Consider the following 23,044-nt stretch of genomic DNA (forward strand, 5'->3'; position numbering starts at 1 on the left):
CTGGAATACAGAATGGCTCAAGTGGGTCTGTGGGCTAAGGAACATATTTGTAATACAGAACAGTTTGTGATTCAGAGGGGCTAATGTGAAACAGTTATGGGCTAGCTTTATTAACACTTACATTAAGTGTACATAAATCCATATTCAGGAATATCCCTACCACATTTTTGTGCTTTCTAGTTACTCAAAGATTAAATTAGATGTACATGTAGTCTACACTATACGAATCTCCCCTCGATATTTAAGGCTGTAAGAAAATCAGTAGGAAAACTAAAATTAGGAATAAGAAAGTCTGAGTTTTGCTTGTGTTGTCTGTTCCTTCAGAATGGTTTACACTTAGTGTAGGCATTAATGAATCCCAGGGCATATAGATCTGCAATATAGAATAACCTACGTGGACTTATGGAGACAGAAAATCATATCTGTATTACATGGTGATTATGAGGTTCACCCCTCAATGAAGTGCACCGTACTCTCTCAGGTAAAACTTGGTATTTCCCACCAACTATGTCAATAGCTACAATGAAGTGCAAAACCCTGCACTGTTTTTCACTTTATGATTCCAAACTTACTGAAGAAATAAACTACATTCAGGTACAGTGAATGCTTCCACACGGTTGCCATTGGATGCATGCAGTGTCTATCACTATTCATCACTGTTAAATTGAACTGTACACAGAGACAGAACTGAAAGGCAGTGACAATTGCACAATAGCCTTCTTTTTTAAATCATGCCACTCCATACTGACAATACACAATGGCAAACTCATGCATAAAATAAATGCCCACCTCTTTCCATGGTGTACCTTTATACAACAGAACAGCTTTTAGGCCATAGTATTAATTATTTTAGAAAATGTATTGTACAAATCATGGTTATATAAATGGATCATACATAAACATTAAGCAGTGCTTCAGAGACAACTGTTTGACTTAGTAATGCTTGCTTCAGACTCGTGACTTTAGAGTTAAAGAATGCTAACACTCTCCTTCACCACTGCCCAATGCCCATACATCTTGAAAAAATACAATGGCAAAACCAAAGGCTCTGTAAAACCTCTTCTCATCAATAACCACTAAAGCATACATAGCAGTGACTGAAATTGTAGACTCATTTAAGGACCTGGGTATATGGGTAAATTCAGCTGAGTTTTTCTAATCATATCAACCAATTGGCTAATGATAGTTAAAGAACTATAGACTGTATAAAAAGATTTATAAAGTCTAGGAAATCAAACATAATGAAGTCATTGTTTGTTAGTTACATTAGACCCAAACTTGAGTATGGAATAACAATATGGAAACCCTATAGGAATACAAGCATGAATAAACTGGAAAGAGTACAGATGAAATATACTAAAGTCATCCATGGATGTGAAAATCTAAGTTATTACGAAAGACTAAAATATCTGAACTTATACAGTGTCTCTTAAAGATATTCAAGAGGAGATCTTATTCAGGTATATAGGGCATTTAGGGAAAACTACCTCTGGGAATGTTTGGGGTTATCAAAACGTACTAGAGAATCGTCAGATAACCTATGTAAAAGATTCTACAGGAATGAGAAGTGTACTAATTGGTTCTCTGACAAAGTAGCTGATGCTTGGAACAGACTACCAAATTACATTAATGCAAGTACTAGTTTAGATATTTTTAAGAACAGTCTGGACATTTACTATGGGAACAAGTGTTTTGGTATATTGACAAACTAGAAGGGCATTAATGCCCGTGCTTGAAACATTTGTATGTATGTATAAAATAAACTTAAAAAAATCACACAAGACTGACTTAAAAGCTACATGTCCATTTGCCATCAATTTTCTATGTTGGGAGTAAGTGTAATGGTTAAGGTGTTTACCTCACAAATATAAGGTAGAGGGCTCGATTCTCACCTTTGATCACTATCTGGTTTTGGGTTGGTGATTGGCCCAATGGTTAAAGTGTTTACCTCACAGACACAAGGTACAGGGCTTGAGTCTTACCTTGGGAAGCATGGCTAGGCTTAAAAAGCCCCCCTGGGGTTGTTAGACTAGTAACCTATATAGACACTACTACACATCTAGATTTGTTCAGGGTTGCTTTACTTACTTGTATATCTGTAACATTCTTCTCCTGTTTGTTTTGCAAGTATTTAAAGTACTTAAGTTTGGACTGTAGAGATGTTAATGCCATTTTCAGGTTTTCCTGTGGATATATAAAAACAAAAACATGAATACACAAAACTGCAAAAAATAGTACAATCCCTTTATTATGTAGAAAGTGTAAAAGAAACAAGTTAGCTAGCATCTTTATTTGGAAACACAAACTCATAAGTCACACACACACATAATAATGCAACATACTTCAAGTATAACTTTCTGAGCACAGGTTGTTGTGTTGTTGTTGTTGTTGTTGTGTCTTTCGGCTTTTCCCGGTTAGGAGTCGCCACAGCGGAACTCCGGTCTGCTAATGATTGGCAGTAGATTTTTACGTGCCGAGTTGCCAGCTCTGACGCACAACCTTCAACAAAGGTACGCCCATTCACGCATGTCTCCACACAGAATGCACTCTAGCTGAGAATCGAACAGGACAACGTCTTACTGTGAGGCGACAATGCTACCGCAGCACCACCACCACAGTACAAGTTTCTGAGCACAGGTGCCTTACAATAAACCAAACAGTAACACAAATCAAATAAGTAACAGCAGTAATAAAATGCAAGAAAATGCAATGTAAGGTGAAACAATGAAGCCACGGAGGCAGATTCAAACCAACAAGTTTATTCTGCTATAACATCTTCATTGTTTCGCCTTACATCGCATTTTCTTGCATTTACTGGTGTCGTGATTTGGTGATCACTTTTGGTTAGCAGTAATAAAATACCAACAGCCATAAAAAGTATCTTAAGGAACATTGTCAACACAAAATTAGTAACTATCAGCATATGGTTGATCAGGTAACTTCATTTTAAGTCAAACAAATGTGCTTTTAGTCCTTATTTGAAGATAGTTATAATAGGAGAATCACACAGCTAACCAGGAGTCAAGTTGCACAGAACAAATGCAAGGGCAGACTTACCATGTTGTTGTGCATTTTAGGAACTCAGGTTGAGAAATAGTAAATCCTGTAAATATATGCTTAAAGAACACTGCAGGCATAACACCCGAGAATGGGAATGGTCTTTATCAAGCAGCGGAAAAAGGGTCAGCTGGAATCCTTGTAAAAATAGAATTATACAGCAACTACAGACACTAGTTGGCAAACTCCCTCCCTCCTTAATGAGTTAATCTGTAGAATCTAAAAACCCAGCAACCTCTAAGACAACTTTATGACTGACCTATGCATTCTGAATTTTGATAACTGCATGATCCATGACTACATGAGGAAATTGATTTCAACAGTCTACAATCCAGCTTATGAAAACAGTTTCTTAATGCTATACATAGACTGCCTTCCTCCCCAGATCAGACTGTATCTCCCTGATGACGCACTCACTGGCCCGAACATGCCTGCGTGTGCATCCACACACACACACACACACACACACACACACACACACACACACACACACACACACACACACACACACACACACAGGGTAGACTGGAAGATAGTCAGTTCATGGTCAATGGGATATGAGGAGGAAATCAGAAACCTGCCCAGCTACAGGGGATGGGTATGGACTCCACACAGGAGTCACCCTTGACAGGAACTGAACCACTGCACTAGTGTACCACCCTTTATTCTCTGTGACTTCCACTGAAACAGATTTATAGCTAATAACTAAAGGTTTCTGCTGTCCTAATCAAATACAATGTTTTGGAGTAAAAACGGAAAGGATTTAACTGGTAGTGAAAAGTGGGTATCATTGCCTCACTCTAGTTTTATTTAAAAAAAAAAAAAAATTCACAGTACAGAAGGTGCATGTGGGGTCAGATTTCCAAGTGGTTTGGTTAAGGCAGCACAGTATCTCCACCACACTGCAATATTAAATCCTAACTCTGCCCCTGGTATATCACACCAGAGGCAAAACCTTCTTTATACTGGATGGAGCTGACTTATAAACACTATATTCATAGGTGTCTACTGGGTGGATAACCACTAGGCCTTTATAAGCCTAGCCATACTACCCAGTTGTGTCCCTTTGTATCCTAGACGTTTATATTAGGAGGGGGTATGTTAGTTAAGAAGTTGCCAGAGATTATATGATGGGGGTATGTTAGTTTGGACAGTTTACTGTCTGCTTCTGTCCATCAGAGACACAGGGCCAGACAGGGGGTGAAATTCTGATTTCCCATCCATTGCTCCAGATTCTGCTTCAACAGGCTTAGGGAGGCACTCTGCTTCACATGGATGTGGAGCTTCTTCCAGACAATAAAGATCCTTGGAGACACATCTGTCTCACCAACATGTCCTATTTACGTTGTAAGCAAAATGTAAATCTTTAGATCATGTAGCTGTGATGCTGTTCATTTTGTAGATGTGCAAAAGGTCCATCAGAGCTGGATCCAAGGAAGCCTTGTACATCATGCATAGATCGCCTTTCACTAATCTGTAGGAGACTTCGTATAGAGATGGGCTTTAAGGTGATCCATACAAGACAATGCGTTTATGCCCTAGATTCTCTTGGTAAGGAAATTTGGGGGCATTCCAACTAGTGCTCATGTCTGGTCAGGTACATATTGAAGGGGGCCATTTTGCTCCATGATGGGTCTGATGAGGGCTGAATAAAGTGGTACTATGATTTTCTGAGACCTAGGTGCCATGACCTTACTTATAAGTTAGGTGACACAGAATGACTTTCTTACTAACCTGGTCATGTGTTGGTCAAAGACAAGATTATTATTATCATCATCATCTACATATCTTCCCAGATCCCTGACTTCCCGGTCAGCTCCTAGAGGTGTCTTAAAAGCACAATATACCTAGATGGCCAATTTCCCAAAAGGTACTATAATGTATTTCTTGACATTGAGTTTAAAGTCACAACATTGACACCAGTCATTTTTTTTTTTGTGTTAGACCCTCTTGCAAGTTGTTTGTGTTGTGGGAGGAATCTGTAGTAGCTCCTAATTTGCAGTCACCTGTGAACTTGGTCAGCCAAAGACCTATGACATTATCCTTCACCTCCAAGAAGCAGATGCAAAATGGAGTGGACCCAGCAAGGAGCCCTGAGGTACCCTGGGGAGGTTAGAAATTTATAAAATCCCTCAAAAGTATTGTAACAATCTAAAATTTATACCCATACATTGGCTACTTTCCAACAGTACATTGTACAACAAAATTATACTTGGGGAACTTTGCCACTGTAAAGAACCACGAGGACCTTTACAAGCCTAGCAGCACAACCCATGTCCCTTCATATCCTGGGAATTTACATTAGGAGGGGGTATGTTAGTTAGCAAGTTGTTAGAGATTATATGGAGGGAATATATTTGTTTGGACATAGTTTACTGCCTACCTCTGTCATAGGTTCCTAGGATGGTACTAGGCTATCGGCCTTAGGGCCAACACAAGCCTAGCCATAACAATTCCTTGGCTATTTCTTCCGATACTATTTAGTTCCCTAGACCCCTGTCTAACAAGGTGACTGACGTGATCCCCGGGGTGAATTTCCTTTCTCCCATCCAATCGTCAAGGTTCCTTCTGAAGAGGGCCAAAGAGGCACTCTGCTTGACATGTATGGGCAGTCTATTCCAGAGTCTGGGGTGTCCATGGGTCAGGAATCTCTCCCTCCAGCATGTTTTGTTTATTGTGATGACAAGGTTTAGATCCCTGGAGCGAGTGGCTCTGAGCGATTGGGATTTCTTTAAGTGTAGTATGTCCAACAGCTCTGGGTTTGACATGGCCTTGCATGTTAAGCAGAGATCACCTCTGAGTAGACGATATGCGACAGAGTATAGCTGGAGCTTTTTAAGGCGGTCAGCATAGGGCATCTGCTTTAGGCCTGTGATTCTTTTAGCGAGGTATTTCTGTGGCCTTTCCAGTTGTTGCAGATGTTTTCAGAGGTACATACCAAATGGGGCGTTGCATTCTATAATGGGTCTAAAGAGGGATGAGTACAGTGGGACAATGACCTCCTTTTTTCTGGATGAAAAGCCCTTAGTGATCAGGTGTGCCACATAGAAGATTTCCTGACTGTTGTGGCGATGTGCTTATGGAAGGCGACCCCACTGTCCACCTATGTCCCCAAGTCTCTAATCACACTTTCGATGTTTAGTGTACTGCCACCTATGTGGTAATTCACAGGTACATGTTTTTTCTCAAAGGGGATAACTATACATTTTTTGGCATTGAGCTTGAGCCCATGGCTCTGGCACCAAGCATCTGTTTCTGTGAGGCCCTTTTGTAGAGTATCCACATCATTTGGGGATTCAATAATGGCTCCCGGTTTGCAGTCATCTGTGAACTTTGTTAGCCAGAGTCCCTTAGTGTTGGCCTGTACTTCAGAGAAGGAGATGCCAAACAAGAGCGGTCCCAGGACTGAACCCTGAGGTGCTCCACTTGTCTTTAGCTGGATTTGGAGTCGGCTACTTTTACAGTGTGGGTTCTGTCAGTAAGCCAGTTGGCAACCCATCGAGTGACGTAGGGATTAATGCTCAGCTTAGTAAGTCTACCTATGATTCCAGAGTGGGGGATGGTGTCAAAGGCCTTGGCAAGGTCCAGATAGGCTGTGTGGATCTGGCCCCTGACTAGAGACATTGGGGCCAGATCTTGGGTAACTGTTAATTACATTGCAAATTGAATGCCCTCAAAGTACCACATGTATATCAACCATAATATACTGCATGCATGACAGCTATTGTATGGTGCATGTGTGCAATCCTTGCCTAGCATGCCCCATCCACTGCTGCTAGAGACAAGCTCCATCTGTATGTCAAAACTGACATGTAATGTCTGGAATACCAATACTAGCATACAAGCAAAGCTGATCCTATGTCACCATGGGCTGTAGAATTAAATGGGAAAGTCTGATACTCTATATTTAATAATAAAATGCCAACAACACTATCAAATTTCAAATGGTTGCAGGACTCATGTTTTGGGAAAAGGACTCGGGGACTTGGAGATTCCTTATTTCCCTTTGCATCTAATGGAAACTCGAGTACTTTTTTTGAAATCAGGCTTGAAGTCAGTGCTTCCTCCCCAAGTATAATTTGTGGTACAGTATACAGATGGAAGGTAGCCAAAGCAGGACTATACAATTTCAGATTATGTTGCTGTTCTGCTGAGGGATTTATAAATTCTTAATCCCCCCAAATATAGTGTCTTAATTAAATCAAATGTTTTGGTAGCATTTCATTTAAAAATGAGTTCTCAGAAAAAAACACAGACTTAATGTAGATCATTACGGGCAACTTTTTTATTACTTCTGACATATTCCCAAGCAGGCAAAATTTAGTCTAAAAAAAGTTAAAAGGTCATGTTGAAAATATTTTGATTGGTTAAAAAATAAACTTACTATAAAGCAGAGCAGGTCTTGTGCCTACGATCATCATCTTAAAATAAAGCAAAGTGTTCTTCTTTTCACTGTCATTGAAAAATTGATTTTTAAAATTCCAGCAGCAAGCAAAATTATTCACGTGCCACTAATTTTATGTTCAGCATTGCTCTTATTCACCATTTCTTGTTTAAGCAATAAAGAGAGTTTAAACAAAAATACAAATGCATGAATAAAAGAATATTAAGAAGAACTCAGTACTCAGTTCATAGGTTTATACTATGCTGATGGCTGGAGATCCCTTGAGCAGCTTAACCCCATCATCTTTGTAATGATAATGGTAGACCAATTCCCACTGAACAGGAGATCATTAGCAGTAATATATTGAATATCTTTAAAGTAAACCTTTTAGACATGCAAGGAGGTGCTTTTCTGGATGTGCAGAGTGAGTATATTCCATAGACGGAGGATTCATCTGGTGAAGAAACCTACCACGTCAGCAAGTGCGACTGATCATACAGTGGAGGTTATTGTCCTTAGAATGAGTGGAGATTATTGCCCTTAGAATGGACATTAGTCAAGATGTCTGATCGATGTAGGTAAATTAGGTAAAAAGTTAAAGGGGTCTTTCATGGAGTGAAGCACTACGCAAAGATCACCTCCCAGGAGCCTGCAAGAGACTGAGTAAAGGCAAACAGATTTTAGTTTGCCATGGTAGCAAACTGAGCAAAGTAACTTAAACCAGGGATTTTTCTGCTTGAAAGTCTTTGAGGCTTTTCAATATGAACAATATGCTTACAGAGATGGATTCCAAAAGGGGCACTATTTTCAATAATGGATCTGGCCAACAACAAATAAAGAGGACAATGACATCCTTAGACATAGAAAAAGGATGCAAGACAGATGAACTGTGAAGTCTTGGTTGAAAAAACTCAGTGTCAATGTGGGTAGTCCAGGTCCCTTATAAAGGAGAGTCTGTTTTAATATGAATGCCAGGAGGGAGGTATTACTGAAAGTAACTACACTATACACGTCTTACAATTTAGACTTTGCACATGATTAGAACATCAGGTATATATCTGATCTATGCTTTTCTGGAAAGTTTGGGTATCATGGGCAGAACTGCAAAATTACACATTTTGTACTGTTTTGTAAACTTGGTCATCCCTATAATTTGGGTACCACATTTCACCTCTGAGAAGCATATACCAAACATAACAGGACCCAACACTGAACCCTGTGTAACATTGACATTAATGTTTTTCTGGTTAAGAGAGATACCACCTACTTGGCATATACAATGTTCAGTCCATAAGCTGATCAGCTATCCAGTGGACAATGTAAAGGTTAACACTGGAACTACATAGTAGTGCTTATGATGCCCATGTGGCGAATAGCAGAAAAGGCTTCAACAAGGCTGAGGTTAGTATAAAGAGAGCAAACAGTTTGAACAAACATGACAAGTCTTTAATAAATGTATTTTTTAAGAAAATAGACAAAGTGAATGAATGGAATAAGGAATGAAAACAGAGGACTTTTTTAGAGATAAAAATAGAATACAAAATGAGATCAGCTTACCCCACCCCAAATTTTAAAAACATTAATGACAATTTTTATAAAAATAGACATGTAGATTTAATTACTCTAAACACCAAAACTAATACAGACAATAACTGGAGAACTGAAACTTCTAACCAGGGTGAGACCAGTTATTTTTGATAATGTTAATTATTTGGACCCGGTGGGACCATGCATATCAGCGACAATGGTGAATCAGACAATGGGAGTGGAGCCCCAGAGGGATTCCAGAAACAGAAATCAAAACAGAAAGGAAGGAGAAAGAAAAACAGATACAACAGGAGAAAAGAGTAACCAATGAAAGTTGCTACTGATAATGACATTTACAGTTTTAAGATTTTTAACTTGAGCCATTTACAGGTGGGTTTATGCCACAAAACTTTGTTCAAAAATGTTTTAAATTTGTGCCTGAATTCAGGACTGATGCGGTTAAAACTATGATTAATTTAAAACTGTTTGCCTGTAAACTAAACTTGAGGATGTATTTTAGCAAACACCAAGCAACGTTTAGAATAAAAAAAAATTCTTTAAAGAAAAAAGTAGTTTTATCCCCCCCCCCCACTCATTCTATGGTCTCCACCTTTGAAAATGTGTGTGTGGGGATCAAATTAAAAATCTTATTTGCAGTAGTAGTAATTTAACAAGAGATGAAGGAGTAATATCGAACAATATGACAGACAAGAGCATTCAGGTTATGAAACCAGGCAAGGGAGGGGGTGTAGTACTAATGGACCAAGTGGATTATTCTAGTAGGATGTTTGGCATTCTTAATGGCGAGTATGTATATATGAGGGTATCAAAAAGTGAAGTTAATACTGCTTATAAGAAAATTGACAACCAGCTTATTGATATGATAGACCAGGGCCGTATTACTGGTGAGACCCTCGAGTTTAAAGTAGACAACCCTTTGATACCCCCTACATTTGTAATAGCTAAAATCCACAACAATACTACTAACCCCCCTGTTGAGACCAACAGTGGCGTCAAATTTATCAAAAATTGAGTTTTTGGCTACATGTATTGATGTACAATGTAAAAACAATATTATGAAAACTGATCATGTATTGCAGAACTGTTGGCATTTGCTTAAAAAGTTAAAGAAACTTGTTTTTGATTACAGTATTTTACTCATTACTATACATGTTACTAATTTATTTTCAGTTATCCCCATAAGTCAGGCTTAGAAGTTTTTACCAGTATATTAAATGACACCTCTAATTTGGACAACCAGGATATTTTTGTTGTTAGTGAATTCATGGATATGGTGTTAAATGACTGTGTTTTTTGAGCGTGAATATTTTCACCAAAGGACAGGTGTTGCGATGGGTGCAAAATCCGCCCCTGTTTTTGCTAATATTGTGTTGCTAGCATGGGAGGGGGAAGCTGTGTTTAACACACCTTTTCTCAACTACATTCAAATTTATTTTAGATTTTTAGGTGACATCCACTTCTTATAGCGGAGGTGTGAAGTACAGTTGTAAAAATTCATTAATTATTGTAGGGGCTCTACTGAATTTCTGAGGTTCACACATAAAAAAAACCCTTTGATACGATTATTTTTTTTTTAGATGTTACAATATACAAATACATTGAAAATATGAGATATTGCTCAATGATATTTAGTAAAGAAACATTTTCAAATGGTTATCTACATTTTAATAGCTGTCATCCGAACTTTAAGAAAAAAAAAACATTGTTAAAGGCCTGTTGGTGCACCTATAGAGGTTGATTATTGATGACACAATACTTAATGTTGAGGTTAAGGGCTTAATTAGGATGTTTACAGAAAGGGATTACTCAGTGATCATCTAGGACAACATTAAAGAAGTCATACTTCAAGGAAGAAGTGTAAAATATGCACCCATTTTAGGGAAAAATTCAAATGATGTTTTTACTACAGACTTTGGTAATGAACAAGTCATTAAAAACCAGAGCAATGGCGATTCCTTACAACAGAGATACTTATGGAATTTAATTTTTACACAAGAAATGAAGAGAAGGTTAGTTGAAACACCATATTTTACCATTACTAGGGGAAAGAATTTAAAGGGACTGGTAGAAGCAGAACCCAACATGAATCATGACCAATATAGGTTTAAGATGGTTAAATGTGGGAGATGCAAAACCTTTAGGTACATTAATGATGGACCATATGTCAGTGTAAAAAGCTTCTATAATAACTATTAGTTGTCCAGGGCAGGTTAATTGTAATACCATGGGAGTAGTATATTTAGATACCTGTGTTTCATGTACCTCGTTTTATGTTGGCAAAACAAAAAGGAAACTTAAAGATAGAATCTTTGAACATTTGAGAGACATTAAAAACAAGAAAACCACAAATGCATTATATAGGCAGTCAGTGGTTTGTGATAATTTTAACAAATTTCTTTTCATTATTATTGATAGAGTAACATTTAACCCTAGAGGGGGTGATACTGAGAGTCTGTTGAAATACAAGGAGCTATGCTAGTAAATTAGGTTAAATGTCAACCAAGCATCAGGTCTGAATGATGGTCTCTCTTCAAAAAGTGTCTTGAAGATAAGATCTTTTAATATTTAAAGGCTTGACAGAAAATGAGTAGGTGAATAAAATGTTTATAAACTGTTGTTTATGAACTATGTATTTGTATTCAATGTTTTTTGTTAAATAGTAAATATATACTAAAAACATGACTTTATTACTAGGGGTGTGGTGTTGTATGTCACAAATAGTATAAGTTTGGTGATTTAAATATCCATGATGGTTTCATTAATATTCATTTAATGTTTAAAATGATTGGTTCCTAAAACTTTAAATATCTGCTTTAATTATTTTTAAATATACTATGATAAAGTCCCATTAAAGTTTGTCAGGAATGAAAGTGCTCAGTATTAAAGGGGGTTTACATGAGACAACTTGGTTGTGCCTGTTTATTTTCACCAGCCTTGGTTCTTTGTTCGTCTTTAATAAATGCAAACTGACTGGAGTCTGGAGATCACCTAGGTCATTGTTTATTAAATCACCAAGAAAGTGTTCTATAGCTACATATAATAATGCTAGTAAGACTGACAGGTGTACATTTACTAGGTCTAATGTCTGACCTCCATTGCACAATGGAACAGTGGCTGTTTAACAGGTCTTGGGTGCACAGAATGTGGAGAGAATAAAATTAAATCAATTTAGGAGAGTTCTGGCTATATGATGCTTGAAACTTAAAAGCGAACTGTCTGTAATACTGTCAGAACCTATGAATGCAGTGTTTCTAGCCTTGAAAAGTAGAGACTCCACTTGACAGTGCGTGATAACAGGAGCTACAATCATAGGGTAATTTTGGGGGAGACTGGTATGGAAAAAGGCATGAAGTTAGAGATAATTCTATCAGCAAGGACATTGGCTAGAATTGCTGGATCAGACAGGGACCCATCTTTGGGGATAAGCTCAGAGCAGTACTGTGTGTTACTTGTAGGTTTTCTGATGAAGCGGAAGGCGGCCTTGTGGTTGTCTTTAGTACTAGAAACAATTGTTGTGTAAAAATCCATAAACAAAAATGATCCTACTGTCCATTTTAAATGAACAATTATCTTTAGCCAGAGTTTTGAAAATGAGGGCTGCAGAGTTATAGGGACATGACATGAACTTTAACAAAGCTTTTATATAAAAATAATGTTATGGATTTTTACACATACAAACTTTGCAACAGAAATTGATAAAATTATAAGGATGAAAAAGGCACAGTGTTGTACTAAATGAGTATATGTATATGAATAGTTTTAATATTTTTATATGGATATGAAGGTTGATAAATGAAAATGTGCATGTCATATTTAAAAAAAAACATTTAAAACACTAAGCATTTTAAGTGGTTAATTTATAAAGTGGAAATCATTAAAAATAATAGGGTTAGGGTGGGAAAGGAAATGATATGTTACAAGGAGCCAATAGGCTACTGTTAGTTCAATTTATAACATATCATCTTGAATTATGTAATATGGATGGATATTCTGATGAAGTCTTATAACATGAACGCACTTCACCTATCAATAAACAACATTTTTTTTGCAACAGATTTGGTTTGTGAAGTGATATACAGAAACAATTCACAGAGGTAAATTTTGGTTATTAGTATTGTTTTACCTCAGCTCCACTTTTCTTATGTTTGTTCAAAAGAGGCTACCAAAGATGGAACTAGCTTAATATGCCCACATAGTTTAACAAAGAATAAAAGTGTAGAATAAGCAATTTTAAATACAATGGTAACAATGTAAAGTGTTTTGACTTTTTGCCAAAGGATGGAATAAAGTTTAATTAGTAACTTAAGTCCTCAATCTGAGAGTTTACTTCATGAATCCATAATAGGATATTACATGGATGGGGTTCCCAGTGGCCTGAAACATAAAAAAAAGTTTAGTAATTCTAGATGAAAGATAAAATAATCGAAAGTTAGGTAGCTTTAGACCAGCTTTAACTGTAGAGCAAGAGTCAGAAAGGCTCAAGTGAATTGTTGCAGTTTTATTATTTCAAAGGACATTTTCTCAGAAATGGGACTTAAAACATTTCATTGAGATATGTGAAACTGTACTGTTAAAAAAAAAGAAAAAAACAAACATTCATTTTAGTTACGGAGGATTTTGTCAGTATGTTGAACTTTAGTTTGGATCACAATGTGAGATCATGCATCCCACCTCTATTAACCGACTGACTTAAGTTGAGATGAGTGCGAGATAAAGAGCTTGATTTGTGTTTGACACTAAAGTTTTTAAGCTCATCAAGTAATATGTTAATTTTAGGAACTAATCCTTATAATGTAAAATATCTGACAATATGTACAAAAACAAACATAATTCAAAATCTAGTTTGTTTAGGGTTACTTAAAACATAATTTATGAAAGACATAATACTAAATTTTTATCAAAATTTACAGGATTTAAATTTTAACAATACAACAAAAGAGTAGTTTAAAATATAAAATAAAGAGATAGGGTGGTCCCAGTTAAAATTCTAATTCGGTGATCCCAGTTAAAAATCCTAATTCGGTAGAAATATTCCTACTGATTACCAAGCAAGCAGAGGCAGACTGATAGATGTCAATGCCATTAGATCAATCTATTTCAGAAAAGTTTATTTTTTTCAGGACTTCATAGAGAAAGGGAATACAGATTCAGTCAAATTCCTTACAGGCGCAAATACCGCTATGTATATATTAGATTTTTTTTTCTTGATAGCACAGAATTAGCTCTAACATAACATTAACTTGAGATATCTCCCTTCAACAAGTCCTGACTGAAATAAAGTGTCTAGCTAGAATTGTAGCATAGAGTTTGACATCTATGTTAATAAGGGGCATTGGTCATTGGGCAATACTTGTTTTAAATGAGAGAGGACCCATACTAGGCTTGTGGATAAATACTCTCCTAGACTATTTTATATATTTATCTGAATCATATAACATAAGAAGATTAGGGTTCCTCTTAATGTAAATTTAAATGTTGCCCATCTAGTGTGAAGCAGTGCATCACTGTCCATAGTATTCTGACAATGAAAATTTAGTAATTTTGGAACTTTGCTGTAACCACCAATTTCTTCTAGTAACAATAGGCTAAGTCTGCAGTTAGGATTGCAACTTGTATTCAAATGAAACTTGATAGACAGCTGTAGTATGGAATAATGGGAGAATGAGTGTGGATCAGTTTTGTAGTCCAATTCATATTTACTCTGGGATTTTGAGTAAGTTGTTATTTCCTGAGCACAATTTATATGGAGGTCATAAGAACATAAGAAAGTGCAGTCCCTTACCATTAGAACACAAGGATGTACAAAAGTCAAACAAGTCACTTGTAGTCTTTAAATGTTTCAAGAAAATAATACTCTTAACATATTCAGAGCCCAGGGTTAAGTTCCCACCCTGGCCAATAAGTACTTATGATTGCGCAGAGCAATGTGTCAAAATGATATCTTAAGGAGGACCGACCATCTCCACATGGTGCATATACTGAAACAGACTAGTGTTCTAGCAAGGCTAGGACTGCTGCAGTTAATCATGATAACTTACATCTTTGTATTCCTCAGCTTTGATATCTCCTAGGGAAGTTTCTGTTGGTCCGTACAGCAACACCGTTTTTAAAAGAAGAATTCCCAGCTATAAAAATGTAAGGAAGCCATTTACAATTATGTTCATCGAGCTGTGTAGCTTACATACAAGTCTCCTGCACCAAGGAGACACTGGTATGCATCTGACACAATAGGCCATTAAAAGAGAACATAAACAGTTTTTTGCAATATAAAAAAAAAACTAACTTGTCAGGGGAAGAGTATAGCACTTATGAATGAATAAATATTGTATGCGTTTGCACCATAAAGAGCTGACAATAAGTATTTGATAACTATAAATATACAGTGTTGGCATAGTGGTTAAGGTATTCACCTTATAGGCACAATGTATAGGGTTTGATTCTCATATGGGATAATTGGCTGGGCTTGGAATAGCCCACAAGGACAATTAGTCCAATAGTAATTTATGAACTTCTCAGATACAAAGTGCAGGGTTTGATTCTTGGGAAGTATGGATAGGCTTAAAAAGGCCACATGTGGTCATTAGCCTAGTAATCACCTATGAACATAAAAATTCACGGAGTAAACCAGGAAGCTGACAAAGATCCCTTACAACCAGTCCACTACTCCTGGGCTTAATCTCAATATCTCCTCCTAGAAATAGAATAAAACATATGATGAAAATAATCAACATCAGAACCACAACTCCCATAACATTTATATCCTCAGCAGAAAAATAACACTAATTAAGTAAACCACAGTAACCCTCACCATTGACATTTGGGTGATATCTATACATTGGACCACCATGAACATCACACAAGTACAGTTTAGGGCAAGAATGAAATATAATTCAGAAGCATACTAACATGTCATGGTTATCACACCCGATATCAAAATTCTAGCTGCATCATCAACTAGATGCATTTTTTTTTATCTTTGATGGAAACAAGTGCCTTACCTAATGAAATGTAATCTGGGACCAAGACCAAATTTTGGTCACAAGTGACAGACCTAAAAACTCTTATGCATCTGTCATAGCATTCAGCTAATATTTGGAGTCATAATCTACGATTAAATAAGCAATCATTAGTCATATCTTAGAAAAAATATATACAGCTCTTCTGCCAAACAACTGAAAGTACAACTACAATTTCTTAAAACTTTTCAAGATGATATAACATCATTTGGTTTTGAAAAACAGGCAAAAGCAACATCTGTAGCAAGAAAATCGAAGCATCTAGAAAAGATCAAACTTGGGGTGGGGGATATAAAAACCTGGAGCAAGCTGAAGGAGCAGCATAGAATGGTTCACAAAATCTAAGAAACAAATGTAGGTTCTGCAGTATAGAACTAAAATGAGTTATACATCTTGTTGCAGGCTGTGATGTATAACAACATGGGAAGGTTGTTACTCTGAAGATTGCATAAACACTATAACATATAGGTAGCAGAGTGACACTGGAGACATGAGCTATAAAGGATTACCAAAAATGTAGTAGTAATAATATCAAGGGATTGTCCAATACCCACTGTTAAGAATGCAGAAGCAAGAAAGTCAGATACTGACCCCGAAGAAAAAAAAGGACAAAAACAACACTAATTACATATAAATAAACCCAGTGATTATAATGTCTTACATACTGAAAGACAAATTTATAAGCATTACAACATGCAAGCAGAAACTGCAGCGATATGGAATAAACAGTTTCAGTGACAGTAGGAGCAACAGGGCTAACAATAATTTCCTACCATACATAAAAACACTACCAATACAAGTTACCCCCAAGTTCCTATTATATAATCGAAGATGCAGTTCTACGAATGCGTCTTGATTAAACTTGAAAGCATGAAACAGCAAAATAGCAAAATGGCATATAAGCGATTTCTTTCCCTGGGAAAGAAATCACTTGGCCGCCTGCGTTACTTTGTCATTTTCCTCAGTGTAGTGCAATCTCAGAGTTGGTATATTTAAGTAGGGGGGTGTGGGGGGCACCGTCCCCCACTTTATGTAATGTTTTGAAGTTTTTAATTTTTTTTTTTTTTTTTTGTGGAACAGCGATTTTTTTTCCCTGGGGAAAAATTTGTTGTTCCAAGTGTTTGGTATTGTAAGCTTTCGCTTACATGGGGTCGATAAATCAGTGTTCGCTTTAAGCGTTCGCTGATTTAATATAGACCCGTTACCCCCATATGCATAGTAGAATGATGCAATTCTGGGTCCTTTACAGGTGCTGAGATAATCCCTCTTGGCTGACATCAGACATTCAAGCAAAATAGATTTCATGAAGTTTAATAATATCCTAACTTAGGAAAAATATCCTTTTTTTTTTTTTTCCTTTTACACTACTAATAACCCTAAATAATTTAGAAAAATTAAAGACACTGATGTCTTGTCCATACCCTTGTGTTTCTAGAATGACAAACAGAGTGCATAATTTACCAGAACAGAAAGTCTCCCAAAATTAATATATGGGATTTAGCCTACTGCTCTAGACCTCAGACTCACTAGCAGAGCTAGTGAAAAAAAAATAACTAGTATTACTCAACGGGCATAAATATTGAACTGTTTAATGTGACAGGCAGCGCTGAATGAATCCCCAAGTCCTACATAACTCAATGGGCAGAGATACTGAATTAATATTTACACTTCAGTCAACCCAAGACAAATACTAGTCACATCTAGCTTTCTGAAGCACATGCCAAGTGTCACTATACAGTAAGATATTTCTTTTGATCGTGGTACTTTCATTTAGATTACTGTAACAGAGTTGAGCTTTCATAAAGTTGACAGTCAAGGGTGCTTGGACACCTGCCTACAATACAGCCCAGTGTCTTGGTCACTTGCCTACAATACAGCCCAGTGTCTTGGTCACTTGCCTACAATACAGCCCAGTGCCATTATATTAATAAAGGAGAATGAGCGTTACGCCTGCAGTTGTGTTCCAAGTCGAGGTGGGCATTTCGAATTCTTACCAAATATCATTGCTATAAAAAAAAAGTTTTAACTCATGCAGGCTCTGTTCCTTGGTGCAACCATACAAGTGTGCATGAAAATTGTTAGCATAGTTCACCAGATGCATCCTTTAGTCATACTTCTCACAAATGTGAACCGAATACACAATGGATATCAAAAACTCAAGCAAAAACTCTCCCCATGCCACACGTTTAGTCAGTTCATACGTGCCTTATGGGAAAGCAAAAACTCTCCCCATGCCACACGTTTAGTCAGTTCATACATGCCTTATTGGAAAGCAAAAACACTCCCCATGCCACACAACATGTTTAGTCAGTTCATGTGTGCCTTATTGGAAAGCAAAAACTCTCCCCATGCCACACAACATGTTTAGTCAGTTCATACGTGCCTTATTGGAAAGCAAAACCTCTCCCCATGCCACACAACAGGTTTAGTCAGTTCATACGTGCCTTATTGGAAAGCAAAAACTCTCCCCATGCCACACATTTAGTCCGTTCATACGTGCCTTATGGGAAAGCAAAACCTCTCCACATGTTTAGTCAATTCATACATGCCTTACTGGAAAGCAAAAACTCTCCCCGTACTACACAACATGTTCAGAAGTGCCTTATTTGCACACAGACAGCTTCAAAATCAAGAGACTTCAGCACAGAGAGTTACTGAGAAGCACAAAATGTACAACAGCATGTCAAAAACTTATCCTGAGCATGCACATGTATAAAAATCTGGAGCTGTAAATTAGAAAAGGCTTGGGCTACGGTCTCCTGATTAAAAGGGACATAACTAATCATCCCTCTAGTCATTCAAACGTACATTATGGGACACAACCTACACTGAGAAACAGACACACCACATCATTTCAGGAGAAATAATACACTGTGTACATTAACTGAAACATTATGACTATATTCTTCAGTATTAAGTAAGAGAGATCTGCAAATTTAGTATTTGCAGGTCAATGTGTGTGTATCTACCTTTAAGAAGCTATCCAAGGGCTTGCACAAGTATGTGTCTGACTGACATTTTGGAGTTAGCTGTTGAGATGTAAGCATGTATGTATATATGTATGTATGTATGTATGTATGTAAGGTCTGTCTGTTAACTAGTTTGTTCGTACTTTATGATGCTGCTATACATCCTGATGTGTTTCTTATATACTAAAGCATCTAAACGAAACCCCAAGTCTTCTTGTTATACATGTTAGAACGAGCAACATGGTGTCAGAAGCGGCATACCTAAAGGGCATGGAGTCAGAACTAGTATATCCAAAGGGCATGAAGCTAGAGACGTCGTGGCTAAAATGACTACAGGCACTTGCTTTGAGCTGGAGAAATATACAGCAGTGAATCATCCCTAAAATGTACAAACATCGCAAAACAGATCAGAAACGAATTTCAGATATTAAAACTTGCTCAGCAGTACTACTTATGAAATGGGGCATACAGAATTGTCTAAATGACATTCACATAAAAAGATTATGTACGATACTGATAAAAATATTCAAATTACTAAGGAAAATGTTTTGAAAATAAGGGAAAATTACTGCATTTTCACAAAGCATGCGTTTTTCGTATTAAGCAAAGATATCCGAGTTATCAGAAGTTTATAAAGTGTTCGTATGTTTCTGCAGTGTTACAGTAAAGTTATTTTGCAAACTACAGCCATTACAAGGCATATTTCGCAAAGTACAGTATTCCAAAGAGTTTAATGAATTTTTGAATGTTGTTACAAGCTCTCGGAACAATTTATTCGTACATAATTGCAAGGACCATATTTTCAGTATACTTGTGTATACTTTGTGGGCATGGCAGATGGATTTTGAAACCCAGTGCACTTCTGTTTGACTTGCTGAGAACTGGAGAGTGTTTGAGCAAAACTATGACATTTTCATACAGGCTGCATTTTCTGATAAAGATGACCGTACAAAAGCATTTATTCTGCTTAATTTAGCTGGATTAAAAGCTATAGAAAGGGAGTGTTCATTTGTGTATGCACCTGCTGTCTATGCTGGAGAAGGGGAAAAGCCATCATATTGTTGTACCAGCTGAGTCAAGGGAGGACTCAGAGTGCTTAAAAAGTAAATTTACAGAAATGTGTAACCCCCCAGACAAACGTTACAATGGAAAGGCACTTATTTTACACAAGGGATCAAAAGTCTGGTGAAACCTTTGCAGTATATATAACTGATCTGAGAAATAGGGCTAAAAACATGCAGATTTGGTGACTTAAGGGATGAGCTGATAAAAGACAGACTTCTGTGTGGTATAAAAGATGATGCTGTGAGAAATATTTTACTTCATGATGATTTAACTTTGAATAACGTTATCGAGATGTGTCAGATATACGAGCTCACAGAAAAGCACACAAATATGCTTACAAATGAGAGCAGCTCTAGAAGGCACAGCGATAAAGCTCATGTTGATAGTATGCAGCATGTTATTAAGAGAAACAGACCTAAGCACATGGCAGCAACTGTAACCTCTGCAGCACTCAGTGGTACCCCAGAACTTTCTAGCAAATTCCAGAGTTTGCATAGTGCCGGTGAAGCATAACAGTGAGTCAAGCAAACTCAAAGCATGGGCCACAACCTAGTTTCATTGCCAACTGCCGTAATTGTGGTGGAAGTCATGAATCTAAAAACAGAGGGATGTTTAGCTTTTGGTCAACAATAACACAGATGCAATAAGTGGAATCATTTCAAAAGGTTTTCTAAATCAAAAGGTCCACATTCTTTTATTAAAAGGGAACATTTTAAGAAATGATCAATTAGAAAGCTGTGCAGTAGGGTTGCAGGCCCCTCTATGTTGATGGTGTGTCAGTGCTTCATGAAATGGTCAATGCAGTTGATTTAAGGGCAAAGAATGAAGTATTTTACACTGTTCGGATAAATGGCAAACCCATAGAGCTCAAAGTTCATACAGGTTCCAAGTGCAATGTTATGTCTGCAGAAACATTTGCTAGAGTATGTAGAGTTAAAAGGCTTGATTTAGCAAGGTGTGTGAAGCTTGTTGCTTATAGAGGTGAAGAAATTCAAACCGAAGGCTCAGTAATGCTTTCATGTTACTCTGCTGGAAGAAGCTATGACTTATTTTATGTGGTCAAGAGGAACATGCAGTCATTACTAGGGCTCAGAGACAGTTTTAAAATGAGACTGCTTTTATTTAACAAGGAAGAAGCCCACCATGTTAGCTTAAAAGACCGCTACTCTAATTTTGCCCAGCACATTTTTCTACCAATGCTGATCTTTTCAAAGACAAACTAGGCAAACTTCCAGTTATGTACTCCATGAAGTTAGACCGAGAGGTCAGTCCAGTATGGAAAGTTCCAATAGCCTTGCAGTACAGAGTCAAAAGCTGAGCTAGATAAAATGGTATGACAAGGTGTAATTTGTCCAGTTGCAACTACAACTGGGTGGATATCTTCCATGGTGTTTATGCACCTTTACAAAGCTATCCAAGGGCTTACACAGTATACAAACACGAAGCACATGGAAGTTTACCTGGCATTTTGTAGTTAGCTGTTGAGATGTAAGCATGTTAAGGTCTGTCCGTTAACTAGTTTGTTCTTATTTAATGATGCTGCTATCCATCCTGATGTGTTTCTATGTTTTACAGCATCTAAACGAAACCCCAAGCCTTCTGGTTATATTTGTTACAGATGAATGAGCGACAATATTGGTGCCTGTACCATGCTACAATGGATAGATATCAAAAGCTCTGCATTTCATGAGAAGATTGTCAAACAGTTTATATCCTTGCATTTCTATTTAATCTGTACACTGAATACATCATGCAAAATGCTGGATTAGATGAATCAGATGCTGGAATCAAAACTGTCAGAAGAGTATTTTAACAACCTCAGATTTGGGGATGATATCACTCTGATAGCTGAAAGTAAAAAAAAAAAAAAGACTTATTAAAGTTAAATTTGAAAGGCACAAAAGATAGCTTGCTGGTCGACATAAAAAAAAAAAACAGATAAAATGATGTCACCTAACCATTTAAGTTCTTTGCAAACAGATGAGGAAAATGTAAACAGGGACAGATTTTATCCTAACTTAGCTAAAATACCTCTGCAAATGACGACTGTCGCCATGAAATTAAAAGATGTTTATATCTTGGAAAGAAAAGTATAGCAAATCTTAATACAATTTTAAAGTTCTTACAGGTGGTGCAGAGGGTTAAGGCTGTGAAATGTATTTCTTGCAGTTCAGGTTTTGATTATCTTAGTTCCCATTTGCCTACTGTATGACCTTAAACAAGTTATTTATTTATTTATTTACTGACATTTGATTACCAGAAAAGGTCCAACTGGGTAGGAGCCCATTTTCATCAGAGGCCCGGGGAGAAAAGCTCCACGGTATTAAAAAAAAATTTAAGAACAATAATTTTACAGTCTTTAAAAATAATACAAAGACAAACACAGTTTAAATATTTATACCCCATTAGACATAATATGCAAATATTGGTTACATGACAATGATTTAATAGTTAGAGAAATTTGAGCTCGTTTCTAGAGAAGTTAAAGGTAAGTTAGTACAATACAAACAGGAACAGCAACATGAAGTGAGAGAAAAATAGGCTCATGGTATATTTAGAGAGAAAGCCATGGGAGACAGACGTAAGGAAGTGAGTGAAGAAGGGACAGTAAGGAGGGCTAAGGTATGAATAGGCATTTGTTCACATTTAGGGATATAGTTTATTCTGGTGTTGAGCAAGAACGGAGACAGCGTTTGGCTAGGAAGTCTTACAGAATGCTTTGGAAGGATGTGAGGGAGGGTAATGGGCTGATAGACAGAAATCAGATCTAGGTCTAAGCAACATGGTTCTAGTACAGACAATGCCCAGAAGATGTGATAGGTTTGTGGGCAGAAAGGAGTTTTTGGTCATTGGATCATAACGACTGACTAGGAACACAGTTGTGTAGAATGTTATTTAGTGATAGACAAGCAGGTGAATTCTGGATAATTTTACAGCTGTAAGAAGCTGTGCATACTTTTGTTGATGGGGTAGTTCTAACCAATTTAGGTGTTTTAGTGCTATGC

At 37.0% G+C, this 23,044-nt stretch overlaps 1 protein-coding gene across 1 annotated transcript in view; it reads right to left on the reverse strand.

Moving 5' to 3' along the window:
• Positions 1 to 23,044, reverse strand: part of LOC122814382 (zinc finger protein 850-like) — a 221,475-nt gene that overhangs the window by 95,712 nt on the left and 102,719 nt on the right. The window contains exon 6 of the mRNA XM_044086966.1: positions 2,089 to 2,184. Within this exon, the coding sequence (XP_043942901.1) occupies positions 2,089 to 2,184 (96 nt within the window). The remainder of the gene's footprint in view (positions 1 to 2,088; positions 2,185 to 23,044) is intronic.

The sequence above is a fragment of the Protopterus annectens genome, chromosome 10.part0 (assembly GCF_019279795.1).
Source record: "Protopterus annectens isolate FY-2018-M chromosome 10.part0, PAN1.0, whole genome shotgun sequence".
Lineage (NCBI taxonomy): Eukaryota > Metazoa > Chordata > Ceratodontiformes > Protopteridae > Protopterus > Protopterus annectens.